Here is a 15,153-nt window from a genome sequence, read left to right on the forward strand (position 1 = left end):
GAATGGTTTGAGTTGGAAGGGACCTTAAAGATCATCTAGTTCCAACCCCCCTGCCACAGGCAGGGACACCTTCTACTAGACCAGGTTGCTCCAAGCCCCATCCAACCTGGACTTAGACACTGCCAGGGAGGGGGCAGCCACAGCTTCTCTGGGCAACCTGGGCCAGTGTGTCACCACCCTCACAGTAAAGAATTTCTTCCTAAGATCTAATTTAAATCTATCCTCTTTCAGTTTAAAACCATTCCCCCTTATCCTATCACCCCATGCCCTTGTAAAAAGCCCCTCTCCAGCTTTTCTGTAGCCCCTTCAGGTACTGGAAGGCTGCTAGAAGGTCTCCCCGGAGCCTTCTCTTCTCCAGGCTCAACAGCCCCAACTCTCTCAGCCTGTCTCCATAGCAGAGGTGCTCCAGCCCTCTGATCATCTTCATGGCCTCCTCTGAACTCCCTCCAACAGCTCCATGTCCTTCTTACGTTGAGGGCCCCAGAGCTGAACGCAGTACTCCAGGTTGAAACACTTGACACTGTCTGTTTGGAAGCCCCTTCCCACCACTGCTCCATGCTTTCTCTGCAGCCCCTACACCCAGCTGGGAGTACAGGAGAATCATTATTTCTCACCATCCTTTAAACCTCTCTCCCTGCAGACACCCTGACAACCAGCTTCCTGCCTCCCAGCCCAGACTTACATGACTAATCTGATCCACAAACAGCACCAGTGCCCTCTGGAGAGCTTTTAGAAGAGCTCTGCTCTGCAGGGAAAGAAACAAAATATACATTCAGACACTGTTGTGCTCTTTGCAGACACCCAAACCAGGTCCAAAACACCCAGTTCGTGTGCCAGAGAGGGAACAGAGCTAGGAGCTAACTACAGCACTGTATGGACACATATGAACCTACTGAAAGAACCTGAGACCTGGGGTCACAAATGGTTCACGGAAGTGACGTTGACAAACTGCTGGCCAGCAAGGACAGCATCCAGCAGTGAAAAGAGGATGGTCACCTCTGTTGGGAACAAATCGATGTTTGTTGGAGAGCTCTGGGAACACGACAACCCCTGTCTGCCCCCCTGCCATCTAAAAAAAAATTGCTGGAGCCTGTGCCTGTCAGCACTGTCTGCAGTCCCGGAGCCTGGAACGGCTCACAGCAACGTGACTAAGTCCCTGCAGCATCAGCCCCAGGTGAGGAACTCAGCAAAAGGGAGTGTGGAGCAGATCAGGGTGTATGGAGCAGCAGCTGATGTAGAGCTGAGCTCTGAGGGCAGAAAAGCCATCTGGGAGACTGTCAGCTTTGCACTCTTGCTAGTGCTTCATCCTCATTTTCTTTTGGGGACTGATGGACCAAATTCCTGCCCTCTCCAGTGATACCATTTGGTCTTTAGAAGGAAGGATGTTCAGCGTGATGGGAAAAGCTCAAGTCCAACCCTAGAAATTTGAGGCTGGACTTTCCTGTGTTACCCTCTTCCCTCAAAAGACCCATAGCAGGCCCTGGGGCAGATGGGTCTGAGGGGAAGGACCTTACCCCTTTCCTGGTGTATTTAGACACTGTCATTGTTGTTGCTCCCTAATTACCCCCTAAATTAATTGTTTATCTGGCCTGGAGAGGGTTTTATGAGTCAAATAACCCTGGAAAAAATATTCTAGGACAGTATGGGCCGAACAAGAGAGGAAAAACCTGTAATGGAGAGCAGTAATAAATGCACCATTTATGACTGGGCAGAGAGAACACGTAACATGCGCTGAACAGTCATTACACACTCGTCTAATTCTCACATTAAGCCAGGAGTTCCCTGAATGATAGAGCCCTAATTTCCCACCAATTTACATCCTATGTCTCTGCCTGCCACTGCAGCAGTACCAGCTCCTTCCTGTGCTGTGATTCTGTAAGAAACCACATCACAACCCCGTACCAACACGCAGCAAAGGTCAGTGCTGGCCCTTACAGGAAGAGACGGTGATTGGCATTAAAACAAAACTAATTTTGCTCACTCAGGAGCACCAAGACACATGTGCCCCTGTGTTTCCATCCAGCACTGAGGCAGTAACCTGCGTATGTCCAGGCGGTCTGCCCGATTCCTTGCAGCAGCACGGAGGATGGACATTGGACAAGTTGTGTCCTCGTTGGCTGAGGATGCACTTCTAGCCCAGTTCTCACTACCCCAGTTCAAGAAAGACAAGGAACTATTGGAGAGAGTCCAGCAGAGGGCTACAGAGATGGTCAGAGGACTGGAGCGTCTCTCTTAAGAGGAGAGGCTGAGGGAGCTGGGTCTGTTTAACCTGGAGAAGAAAAGACTGAGGGGGATCTTATCAATGCTCACAAATACCTTAGGGGTGGGTGTCAAGAGGATGGGGCCAGACTCTTCTCTGGTGCCCAGTGACAGGACAAGGGGCAACGGGCACAAACTAAAACATGGGAAGTTCCATCTCAGTATGAGGAAAAACTTCTTTCCTTTGAGGGTGGCAGAGCACTGGCACAGGCTGCCCAGGGAGGGTGGGGAGTCTCCTTCTCTGGAGATATTCAAAACCCGCCTGGACGCAACCCTGTGCAACATGCTCTGGGTGACCCTGCTTTGGCAGGGGGTTGGACTAGATGATCTCCAGAGGTCCCTTCCAACCCCAACCAGTCTGTGATTCTGTGATTCCTTGCACCCCTCCCTGTGGTCTCCTATCCTTCCTCTGAATGTCTTTCTCATCCACCCGGTTATATCCATGACCCTGCTCTGCAGCTCTAATTCCTCGGGACGGACTTTCAAGGCAGCTCGGAGCTCAGGTCTAGACTGAGAGCCACGGGTGGGGACACCGGCTTACTGGGAGCAAAGGCAGAGGTGAAGGAAGGCCCTGGCAAGCAGCGTGGGGACTTCGAGGACAAGAAGCTTTTCACTCACAGATGAAAAGCACCACAGGAGAAAGTCAAAACCAGGCATCTACAAAGCTTTCCTCTTCTCTTTCGCACGAGCCCAGCTTGTTTCTTTTAAATGAGGTCTCTGGCCAGCATTTCTTTTCTTACCTGAGACATAGCAGTGAGGCAGGGATTTGTCTCCTTATGAGCAGTGTCGTTGCAAAGCTGCCTGCCAGCACCTCCTGGCCCTGCGGCATCACACTGCTGCTGTCTCTTCTTTCACCCACCATACTCTAAAGATCAATGCACAGGAATGAGGCAGCCTCTGACCACAAGCACACAGTTCGGCTGCTGCCTTCCTGCAGCGTGACTGTGCAGAAGAGGGACGCGCACGGACCAGGCAAAGGGCAGGGCAGAGTGGCAAAGTCAGAGCTGCATGGGGAAGTGGCACTGACTTTACCCCTTTTTCATAGAATCATAGAATGGTTTGGGTTGGAAGGGACCTTTAAAGGTCATCTAATCCCACCCCCTTGCCATGGGCAGGGACATCTTCCACTATATCAGGTTGCTCAGAGCTCTTTCTAACCTGACCTTGAACACTGCCAGGGAGGGGGCATCACAGCTTCTGTGGGCAACCTGGGCCAGTGTCTCACCACCCTCACAGTCAAGAATTTCTTCCTTATGCCCAATCTAAATCTACACTCTTTCAGTTTAAAACCATTGCCCCTTGTCCTGTCACTACAGGCCCTGGTAAAAAAATCTCTCTCCCGCTTTCTTATAGGCCTTCTTTAAGTATTGAAAGGCTGCAATAACGTCCCCCTGGTGCCTTCTCTTCTCCAGGCTGAACAGCCCCAACTCTCTCAGTCTGTCTTCATAGCAGAGGTGCTCCAGCCCTCTGATCATTTCATGGCCTCCTCTGGACCCGCTCCAACAGCTCCATGTCTTTCCTGTGCTAAGGACCCCAGAGCAGGACGCAGCACTGCAGGTGGGGTCTCACGAGAGCGGAGTAGGGGGGAAGAATCCCCTCCCTCGCCCTGCTGGCCATGCTGCTTGTGATGCAGCCCAGGATACGGTTGGCTTTCTGGGCTGCGAGTGCACATTGCCAGCTGACATCCAGTTTTTTGCCCATCAGTATCTCTAAGTCCCTCTCCACAGGGCTAGAGACTCTCACCTTCTTGACAGCTGCTTCTCACCTGACACTCGGAGAAGCTGGAAAAGGCAGAGGGTCATGAGGCTTAAAAAGGGACAGGAGAAGGGTCTTGTCCCCCAACAAGGCTTGCAGAGCAGAACCGAGTCCTGCATCCCTGATTAGGAAAAGCACAGGCTGACACGGGGCTTAGCCCCCTGGAGAGGGACCCAGGAGGATAGGAGAGTGGCAGATGGTCCCTGAAATCCACACCATGCTGTCCCCAGACCGTGCTGCCGCTGAGGAGCATGGCCTCTCCCTTCAGCCCGTTCCACAAGCGCTCACAGGACCGGGTGAGGCGCACAACTGCAGCCTGGCCTGGCTGAGCATTGGGTTCTTCCCCAGAGGCTTTATCCTGGCCCGTCCCCAGCCCCTTCATGCAATGGCGGTGGTGGGAGCCCAGCTGGGGCTCCTGAGGCAGAGAAGGCAGCGACAGCACTTCCCAGGCCCCAGAAAGTGGCAGGATCCCTTACCCCCGCCATGGGGATCCCGTGCCTCCCAATGTTACCGGAAAATAGTAACCAAGAAAACTCTCTAAACCAAGTGATAGTTTAGAAAGCCGACATTGGTTTATTTCAGCGCTGGGTGCATGGGGGATTTCTCCTCCTAGCATGCACACCGAGGGACAAAAGCACACTCATTATATGCACTATAGAAAAATGAATATTCATACAATTCTGAGTAAAGCCCACCTATTCCAAGAAACCTTATGCATATGCTAATATATTATGTAATTGTCTTTGCACATGCTTACTAAATTGGGGAAGGGGTCTTGGGTGGGCTCTGGTGGTCTCTACTGGTCGTAACCCCCCCATAGTGATGCTGTCCGCTCTATAACCCCACTTCCACGCAAGCGTGGTTGAGGCCTTTTTGTTGACGCATGCAGGTAGCTCCAAGGAGAAGATCCTGTTCTGGTTCTTACAGGATTTATCTCTACTCCTGGCACCAGAGGTATGAATCGAGTCATTTAAGACACTACAAAGCTGTTGTTCACAGCCTTGCTTATCTCTGGCCCTTCTTTGTAATTAGTGAGGAATTTAACAGAGACCTTGGATTCTCTAAGACTAAGCACAAGCAAGAATCAGTGACGACTATAACTCTAAGTGTTATCAGTCCCAGAAGCAGACCCTGTCTTCAAAACATGCCGTTATCTTCAGAGCGTACTGTTATTTTAGCTGAAAGAAAAATTGTTGAAAGAGAAGTTTATTCTGTCTTAAGGTTACACAGAGTAGGCATTTTAGGGCTTATTTTGAGGCTTGCTTTTACTAAACTGTCTGCTATCACCAACACGCAGATCCCCCCCGTGGCCATGGGGCTCCCCCTCCTCCCGTCATGCGGATCCCGTCCCCCCGCGCCCTGCTCGGCGCCATAACCCCGCCCCACCCACCATGAACTACATTTCCCAGAGGCCCTTGCGCCGACGCGGCGGAAGAGGCGGCCCTTCCGCCGTTCCCATTGGCTCTCCGGGGCAGCCCCCAGCAGCCATTGGATGAGGCGGTCACGTGAGGCGGCGGGAGGTGCGTCCCCTCACGGGGGCCGTGTGGGAGCGGGATGAGGCCGCGCCGCCGGCGGGAGCAGGCCCGCTAGGCCTCCGCCATGCTGGGGGCCCGGGGCGGGTGGCAGGCCCTGCGCCGCTGCTCCTCCTCCCTGCCTCGGGCACAGCGAGCGGTGCGGCTGCGGGTCCGAGAGGCGCTGGGGGCTCGGGAGCCGGCTGGCGATGTTAAAGTGCAGGTGTGTGGCGGGAGGTCGGGGTGTGCGTGGTCGTGAAGCGACCCGGAGCCTTCACGGAAGGGAGCGCCGGTGTCACTGCCTGTGCTAGCGTCACTGCCTGTGCTTCAGGGAGAAAAGCTGGAACCTCTGCAGCACGTTTTACTAAACGTATAGATCTCCTTTACTGTCTCTAAAGCCCGCTCTCGCTGGGTTTGTTCAGTTCGCCGGTGTTGTATCAGATGTGAAGCTTTGAAGTTACTCAGGGCACATACAGGGAAAGGCTGTTACTGTGGTGGGTTGTACTGAAACATGCTCTGTCCAGTTTTGGTTTTATCACCTGCTTGGTTTGGGAGAACAAACCATTGCCTCTGTGCTGATGTTTTTAAAGTTTTGCTTTAGGTCTTGTTCCACATCTAGGTTTATAGCAGTGTCGAGTAGAGCTAAGAATAAGAGTTTCTTTGGTGTTCATAGAATCATACAATGGTTTGGGTTGGAAATGACCTTAAAGACCATCTAGTTCCAACCCCCCTGCCATGGGCTGGGACACCTTCCACTAGACCAGGCTGCTCCAAGCCCCATCCAACCTGCCAGGGAGAGGGCAGCCACAGCTTCTCTGGGCAGCATGTGCCAGTGTCTCACCACCCTCACAGTAAAGAATTTCTTCCTAGTATCTAATCTAAATCTCCCCTCTTTCAGTTTAAAACTGTCCCCCCTCGTCCTATCACTCCATGCCCTTGTCAAAAGTCCCTCTCCCACTTTCCTGTAGCCCCTTCAGGTACTGGAAGGTGCTAGAAGGTCTCCCCGGAGCCTTCCCTTCTCCAGGCTGAACAGCCCCAACTCTCTCAGCCTGTCTCCATAGCAGAGGTGCTCCAGCCCTCTGAGCATCTTCATGGCCCTCCGCTGGACTCATGTCCAGCTCCTATTGTGAACCAAGGTAGACTGGGATAAATTAACTTCTTAGCAATGGAGCTCTTTACCTTTCTTCAGCACAGGGCTGTGTGTCCTGTTTTTTGGTATTCCCCACTGACAGAGCAGTGGTTGCAGATGCATAGTCCCTGCTTTAGTGCAAGGCCCTTGGCTAGAAGTGAGCAGTTGTCAGTATTTCTGGAGGAATCTGTAAAGGACTGGGGTACTTGGTAACAGTTTTAAATTAAACTGAAAGAGGGTAGATTTAGATTTATAAGGAAGAATTTCTTTGCAATGAGAGTGGTGAGACTCTGACATACATTTCCCAGAGAAGCTGTGGATGCCCCGTCCTTGGAAGTATTCAAGGTTGAGTTGGATGGGGCTTTGAGCAACCTGATAAAGTGAAAGGTGTCCCTGACCATTGCAGGGGGGTTGGACTAGATGATCTTTGAAGGTCCCTTCCAACCCAAACCATTCTGTGATTCTGTTGACCCAAAAACCATTTTGTAGCACGCTGGTATTCCTGCACACACATAGATGAAACCCAGTAGGGTAGGAAGAAGCTCATCCAATATAGGTGCTTGTCAGCTATAGTTTTATAAATAATGCAAGCTGGAATAAACTGATGCTAAAATTGGCAATACTGCGGGGTTTATTTTGGTTTATTTTGCTCCAGGTCTTTGCTGCTTTGTTGCTCTTCCCCTGTGCTGGCAAAAATGGTTTTTTTTTTGTATTAAACTGTGTTGGGGTATTGGCTGACTTAAAACCAACCTTATTATGGCCAGGTTATTGGAATGTGCAGTCTGGTCTGAGTCAGGATCATCACTACACACTGCTGCTGGTGAGGTGTGAAGTGGTCAAAACATGACTGCCACAGCCTCTGCTGCTCCAATACACGCCTGTGGGTATGCTTTTATTTCCTATTGCAGGATGCAAGACTTATCTCCTTTAACAGATCCCAGAACAGCCTGATGAGGTAGAAAAAATGCTCCTGAGAATGTTTCTCTCTTCAGGGGTTTTGTGTGTTTTGTTAAGGAGCGCTTAGGAGGAAAGAAACTAAGAACAACATTTGCCATTATACCTTAAACGTCGTTCATCAAGTATAATGTATGTGACGTTCTGGGGATTTACTGGAATACAGAGGATAAACACAACAGCGTCAGGCATGTTACTGTGTGAAATACCTTTTAAACACCTGTTGCTTTAGCCATAAGCATTTGGGCATCCTCATATTATCAGGCTTTAGACTCTTGGTTCTTGTGTTAGTGCTTGCCTTGGGTGGAACACGCTGCAGAAGGCGTTTAGGTAAATGCCCGTCTGAAATTGTGAGGCTGGAGCAAAAGCAGAAGTTTTGTTAATCATTAGGTTTATGACTTTAAAATCTTCCATAGTTTTTGTATGCAGTTGTCCTCCCCTCGTTATACAAGCTTGTCTAATGCCTTGTCTGTGTTAGTAATCATGTTGTAATTTTAAGAATGCTTTACTTTTGGTACTGTTTAATTCTTGGAGTTTGTTCGGTCTAGACAACAGAAGTAGATGGATTCGCATTGGTTTGCCTGGTATAAAATCCCTAAAGCACTTGCACAGTTTGAAGTCATTGGAACTACTTGGACACTTATAGTTAAGCAAAAGACAAAACTGGTTGGAAAAGAGGCAGTTTGGTTGTTTAATCAGCGCTGCTTTTTGTTGTTCTCTACAGTATTATTATAAGATGAGCTGGAAGCTGCCCAGCGGATAGTTTTGCTTTTAAGGGGAACTTTTTCTCAACTCTTGTGGGCTGGTGAGCAACTAAAGGAGTTGTATTTTGGACGCTATTACTTTTGCTTGATGCCTTGGTACTGACTTAAATTTGTAATTTCTCTATAAAGGAAATGTTGTTTCGCATTGAAAAACTCAAATTAAGACTAGTCCGACATGTACGTGGTCAGTTCTGCTGTTTTGCTGTTACAAAAAGCTACTGTGTTACTGTTTTAATTCTTCTGGTCAAACTGGACAAGAGCGCTTCTAGATTTTTTTCTTAGTTTTTTTTCCCCGTGGGAACAGTGTAGCAGTCTTGCTTTTGAGGTGAGAAACATCCAAAATTGTCAGGGCATTAATTTTTATTTTTGTTTTGCATGAATATGTAATTTTTCACCTGAATCTATTGGCTGCAGCATCATTGTTTTAGCAGTCCAATGGCTTCGGGCATGTAAACAACTAGTGAACAAATTTCAGTTGGAACCTTCCTACAGGTGGTACAGCAACAAAAATTGGTACTAAAAATCATCAAAACAGTCTTGAGTGTGTTGTTATCATAAAGAACTGTGCATTACTGGTCTCTCCTGTTGCAGTAAGAAGTGTTTTGAAGGGACATCGTTAATAAGAATATGTACTTTGCTAAAATGCTTTTCATCTTCAGACCACTTTGCTGTTTTCCATATTCTCAGCTCCCCAGAGACGCAGGTAGATTTAATTATGCCTGCTGTACTCAGGAGGAGAATTGATGTCTTTGCCTAAGGATTTGTTCCTCTTTGCTTTGAAGTCAATAGAAAAACTTACACTGACTTTTTTTTAATTATTTTTTATTTTTGTTACCCCTAAAGAAATATTTCCTTTGATTTCAATAAGAAGTTAAAATAGGCCTGAAGTAGCATGTCCAGCTCAGCTGGAAGAAGAGCATGACTACACAGAGTCCATGCGAAGAAATAAGATTTATTTTTCTTTTCCCTCTAGGGCTGGGTCCGCTCTGTCCGATCCCAGAAGGAAGTTTTGTTCCTGCATATAAACGATGGGAGTTGTCTGGAAAACCTCCAGGTGGTTGCTGACCCCAGTCTGGAAAATAGGTTGGTCGATTTGAGATACCTGCAGAAATATCTGTGTCGATCAGTGCTTGGAGGGGTCTGCTGAGGCCTCCTTTCCTGTCCCAGTGACTCACCAGGCTGCTGGAGGAGCCTCTAGCAGCTGTCACCTGACCACAGGAAAGGCACTACCGCAGTCTGGGGTCTCTGGATGTGTTTTTAGGATGGGAGAGTTTGACTACTCTGTCTCCACTTAGCTGAGGCCTTGTGGTTCAGTTGCTTGTCCTGGGAGATTAATTTGGACCTAATTTTCTCAATAGCTGTAGCAGTGTAAGCGTTCTGGACTACTCTTAGACTTGCTTGGAAATCACACAACGTAGCCAGGGATGACTGTCCCCCAGGTTTTGGAGAGCCTGTTGCTCATCCTATAACAACTTCAGAGCTGGGTCAGTAGGCGTACCCCCTAGACAGGCATGCCTGTTCTAGTGTAATAAAATAATGCACTTGTTTTACAGCTTCATTTTGTTTGTTACTCTCAGTTGTTCTTTGGGCTAGGGTTGGGAGTTTTGAGAGGTCTGGGAGCCTTCTGCATGTAACTGGATTTTTTTTAAATTTTTTTAAATTATTTTTTTTTTATAAGCCTGGTTTGTCCCCACCAATAGCCCCTTCTAATAAAAGCCTGTCTCTTTTCCCCTGACTGGTCCAACACCCTTACCTTGTCCGAAATTCTTCTATAGCTTTGTGAATCTATTCACATTCCCAACTATGCATTTCATAATTTTTCATTTCATCAGTTAAGCCCTATGGCTACAGTATCTCTTGTGATCTCAAGTGGTCCAGCTAAATTAACAGGAATCTCTCTTCTGAATGTAGTTGACTTTGTATCACCACCTAATTAGCTGTTGTTTTTTCTTGGTTTATTAGAGACCTGACTTTTGGAAGTGCAGTGGAAGTGCAAGGGAAACTGGTCAAAAGTCCTCACAGGATGCAAAACACGGAGCTGAAAGCCGAAACCATCCGTGTGGTGGGACCTTGTGATACTTGGGTATGTTACTGCAGCAGGACTCCAACCAGTAGGACTGCTTTGGAAATGAATTTCAAAAGGTCTGAGTATCCAGCAAAGCATACTTCAAACTGTATCTTCTTTAAGCCTGAGTGCTCCGGCAGGCTTTGATTTCTCAGCGGGGTCTATAGGGTATGTCAAAGGAGAAATATGGAATCGCCATGAAAGCTCTCAGTGGCAGAGCTGTTTCTACGTGGAAACTGGCACACATGCTGGCAGCTAAGAGCATGCATTTGTCCCACCCTGAAGCAGTTACCTGTGCCAGGTGGTTCACCTGGTAAGTCAGGCTGGGATATGAATTGGAGAAGCAGTGGGACTGACTGAAAACTGAAGATTGTGCAGGTGGAAGAACCGTATCTGCCACAGGCACATTTGGAACAAGCTTGCTGTTGCAGCAGTGAGATAAACAGCTGGCTTTCAAGGGCACTCAACATCCAAAAGGTGGAGTATTTCAGAGCACTAATACTCTCTCCTGTGTTCATGGCTCTCGCTCTGCTGCAAGCATTATAAAATCCACAAAATAACTAGAGAAAATAGGCAAAAGCATCTAGTTCTTCTCTGTTCTGTAATGACGGAGGAGTTTTAGTAAGCAGAGATGGTATTCCATGAATAGCAATAAAACTGTTGACTCCAAGTTCTCATCCTCTTGGTTTTCTTCTGTTGTTTTCAGTCGTTCCCCTTGAAATTGAAGAAGAGGCACCCGCTGGAGTATGTCCGACAGTTCCCTCACCTGCGATGCAGAAGCAACACGCTTGGCTCCCTCTTGAGAATCCGCAGTGAAGCCACTGCAGCCATCCACTCATTCTTCCAGGTAGTCCCTTCTGTACCAAGCCGTATGTGTAAAACACTCCCCCAGTTTGGCTTCACGTTAGGAGGGAGGGAGTGCGATGTCTTGACTGTAGGGTATGGATTTTGGACATGGTGGTTTTCTGTCCTAGGCTTAGGTCTAGGCATGAGCCTGACCAAGGCCTCGGCCAGATTGTTGCTCATGATCAGATTAGCACATCTGTGGTCTCGTTACCATCTTTCCACCCATGTCCTGTTAGTTATTTTATCCCTTTCACTAAGTTGCAATATAATTTCCTGCGAGTGTGTGTGGTCTGTGGAACACAACATAATAAGGAGTCATTAAACCCACCCTTGGCAGTGACCTTACGGTCCTTGACAGAAGCCTCCTCCCACAGGGAAAGAACTGACAGACTGACTCAGAGCTTCGTGTTATTCTTCTCAGTTCTACCTTTCTGTTACTGCGTTCCAAGTCTGTGTGGATGCTGTTAGCTACCATTAGGAGACTCCTGTTTTGATGCATTTCAAACTGATGGGTAGGAGACACCTGCACTTTATGAATGTATCCCTCTTAAGCTCTGGGCATGGTACAGGGTTTGTGCTGGTGATCGGGGCAATGAATTAACTCTGATTGCAGGTGCCATATAGAGACCATGCAATTCTTTGCATGAGTAGGTGGCGCTCAAGCGCACCTGAGCCCTTTATTTTAAAGCTGTTAATTGAAATAAACATGTTTTAGTTTAGATCAACTGGCTTTAGTTTGAGTAGAATCTTATTCAGAGCATTCTGGTTACAAAATTCATATGTAGTAGTTAATGTGGCCCAAAGAACAGGTCAGAATTTTTGAGATTGAATTTCTGGTCCTGAGTACGCTGGTATTTGTCGCTTGCAGTGGCAAAGTTTTTCTTGCTCTAAGAGTTATCGGTATGGAATTGCGTGGTATTTAGAAGATTATTTTTTTTAAGAGCCTCATAGAAATCCTGTGTCAGGTGTGTCAGGTAAAGCTGCTGGTGGTGTCAGCATTGTGCCAGCTACTACAACAGAACCCAGCTCTGCTGGGAATGGTCTTCACTGGTGTCTGATGTCGTACCACTAGATGGCATTGCCTACAACAATTTGGGACTTCAGACTTGCGCAAGGAAGCCAGCTGAGATGCAAAAAAGCGTCTTATTCTGACAGAGGCTTTACTTCTCCAGATTAACTCCGACTCAGACTCTGACATACCTTGCTGTTTAAAATGCTCGAGAGCTGAGCAGTATTAAAAAATATAAAGTATCATTAATTTAGCAGCAGCAGCTACACTAAAGTTATTTTTAAAGGGATAAGGAAAATTTGGTCCTAGACCTGATATTTGTGAATACTTATGACTCTCCTAGCACCAGGAACGTCTGTGATTTGCTCCATTTCTGATGAAAGGAAAGTAGTCTTTTTAAATTGCCACCTACATCATCCCAGGAGTGTTGCAATTTCCAACTAGGCAGTGTCAGAACATACAATAACTAGAAAGTATAATTGGAATGTTTTCACTGTGCAAAGCTGTAAAGAGCTTAATGGTGAAAGAAAATAAGTGGGGATTTTTGAGTACACACTTGAAATTATCTAGATTCCTGTAACTTTAAAAACTTCTTTTTTTTTTTTAGCCTATTCGTTTCCAGCAGTGAATGACTAATGCCAAATGTCTTTGATTTGGGTATTGAAAGCTAAAATGCCATCTTTAAATCTTCTCCTGAGTATTGTGGTCCAAGTGGGATAAGAACATTGTTCCTAGGCACAGTGAAATGGTTGCAATGTGAATGGCAACCTCAACTTCCAGGTTTGTCAGGGCCAGTAATGTGACTTGAAGTATTTTAGGAACTTTAATAAGGGTAACTATACAAGAGGTTTTTATGGGATCCTCATCATGGACACCAGTTTTCAGACCTGTGCAGTTCACATTCCTTTCCAAAGCACATAAGGGGTCTTCTGTATGAAATGTGCCTCCTTCCTCCTACAGTGGTAATGGTTGCTGTAGTTTGGGAAATATTCCAAAATCTCATGTAGGGTTGGGAGACCAGCAAGTCTCTGGAGTATGCATGAGATTGTGGGAGACCTGCATTTTGTATTGATAGGCTAAAACTGCCTTCCCTGGGCAAAGCAAGTAGTTCTGGCTCCAAAACATCTTTCTGCGTAGTAACTGGATCTCCGTGAGGAGCTCCTGCTGGGCACTTGGTCTTTCCACCTGTAACCAAGGTAGCCTAGAGCTGACTGCAGGGACTTTACTTCCTCTTGGTCATGGTAGAGTAATTCCGCAAAATGCATTGCATGTCCATACGAGCTCTTTGGTCCAAACTAATGTTAGTTTGAGTCTCAGGATGGGCAGTAAATACTGCTCCTGTCTTCTTAGCCTTTAAACTAGCTGGTGATAAGGACCGGGACCTGTCGTATGAATGGTCGATTTGTGTTATCCTAGTAAAAGCCGTAAAGCTAAGCTTTTAGAAACATTTGCTCCTTTGCTTTTTTATCTTTTTTTTATTAGTGTTTTGTGTAAATAGATAATGGGTTATGCTACATCATTGCCTGTATCACGGTAATGCTGGCACACCCTGATTTTAAGGGGGTTCCCTTTGTCCTAGACATTACAGTGATGCAAGAGAAAAGAACTCCTTTGCTCACAGCTGAAATCAGCTAGTTCCAGGTTCTTGTTTGCCTTGACATGCACAGGCATCTCTCTGCTCCGCCAGTGATCTCTGTACTGAGACTAAAGTTATGAAGCTGATGGTTACTAGAGTTCTGTTCCCAGTTTTGCCTCTAAAATCCTGTATGTGATTGTCTTAAGATCTGCTTGATGTACCCATCCACTGAAAATTTGGTCGCAGCTGGTTTAAAAGCCTATGACTGCACTGCAGAGAAACCCACAGAACAGAGACTCTTTCTTCATACAGCCTTCCTGGTTTCAGAAGCCTCTGCTGGATCTATGAACTATTACATGAATGGCTAATTCTCCATGACCAAGCCAGGTTATACCCTATCTCTTAAAAAATCAGTTTGACTTCGATATCTCAGAAGATGTGAGGTGGGACTGTCACTTCCATAGTGGGTGGATGTTTTTAAGGTCTCTCTCCCATGCAATGTGTGATTTCTGTCATCTGACACACTTGATAATTTCTTAGTGAAGAACACTAAGAGAGTGTCCTCTGCCTAACCACCAGCTTCCAAGAAGTTGGAAGAAACTAAAATGTTGAGGCCATAGGGATGAATTTGATTGAAACTGCCCAAAAGTATAAAAATACTGGATGAGGTGAGAAGAAAGGGCAATGGTGTGGAGATGGGCAGTTGCAAAAACCCATTATAATGGCATAAGTCTCATTTCTTTATGAAACATGGAGGAAAAAGCACAAGTAGTAAACCTTGATTTGTAAATCATGCTAGCATTTAGTTAGTCCTCTGTCTTTGTCCATGTAAGGCAGAAGTTGCCTAAAAGAGTACATATGCTGTCTTGGTTGGGGGCTAATCGCTGAGTTATGATGTGTGCTGGTTGATGTCATCCTTGAAGCTGATGTTTGATATCTTTAGCTAGTTAACTTTTAGTGTTCTGTCTGTTCCAGGAGAACGGCTACGTGCATATTCATACTCCCATAATTACCTCAAATGACTGTGAAGGTGCCGGGGAACTCTTTCAAATTGAGGTAAGTTGGGTTGCATAAAGTTTGTTTTGGTTTTTGCTTGCAGAGCAGTTCTGGAGTCATTGAAGGTTAGAGGAAATGTTTGTCTTTACAAAATCTTTCCTTTACGTACTTCTGTGATTATTTTTTTAATATAGCAGTCCTTTGCTTCAACTAATATTTTTTTTTTAAATTGCTGTTTTGTGTATCAATCAGCACCTTTTGTACTGATGAGATTTTTCTATCTCCGGTG

General features: G+C 46.7%; 1 protein-coding gene across 2 annotated transcripts in view; it reads left to right on the forward strand.

Annotated features, from left to right (window-relative positions):
* The first annotated feature begins 5,547 nt into the window (after positions 1–5,547).
* The window catches only part of NARS2 (asparaginyl-tRNA synthetase 2, mitochondrial), a 57,485-nt gene continuing 47,879 nt past the window's right edge, over positions 5,548–15,153 (forward strand). For both annotated transcript variants that reach the window (XM_068421273.1, XM_068421272.1), the window contains exons 1-5: positions 5,548–5,748; positions 9,346–9,455; positions 10,335–10,455; positions 11,144–11,284; positions 14,844–14,924. In XM_068421273.1, coding sequence (XP_068277374.1) covers positions 5,614–5,748; positions 9,346–9,455; positions 10,335–10,455; positions 11,144–11,284; positions 14,844–14,924 — 588 coding nt within the window. In that variant the 5' untranslated portion in view covers positions 5,548–5,613. The remainder of the gene's footprint in view (positions 5,749–9,345; positions 9,456–10,334; positions 10,456–11,143; positions 11,285–14,843; positions 14,925–15,153) is intronic.

This window comes from Nyctibius grandis, chromosome 2 (assembly GCF_013368605.1).
Source record: "Nyctibius grandis isolate bNycGra1 chromosome 2, bNycGra1.pri, whole genome shotgun sequence".
NCBI lineage: Eukaryota > Metazoa > Chordata > Aves > Nyctibiiformes > Nyctibiidae > Nyctibius > Nyctibius grandis.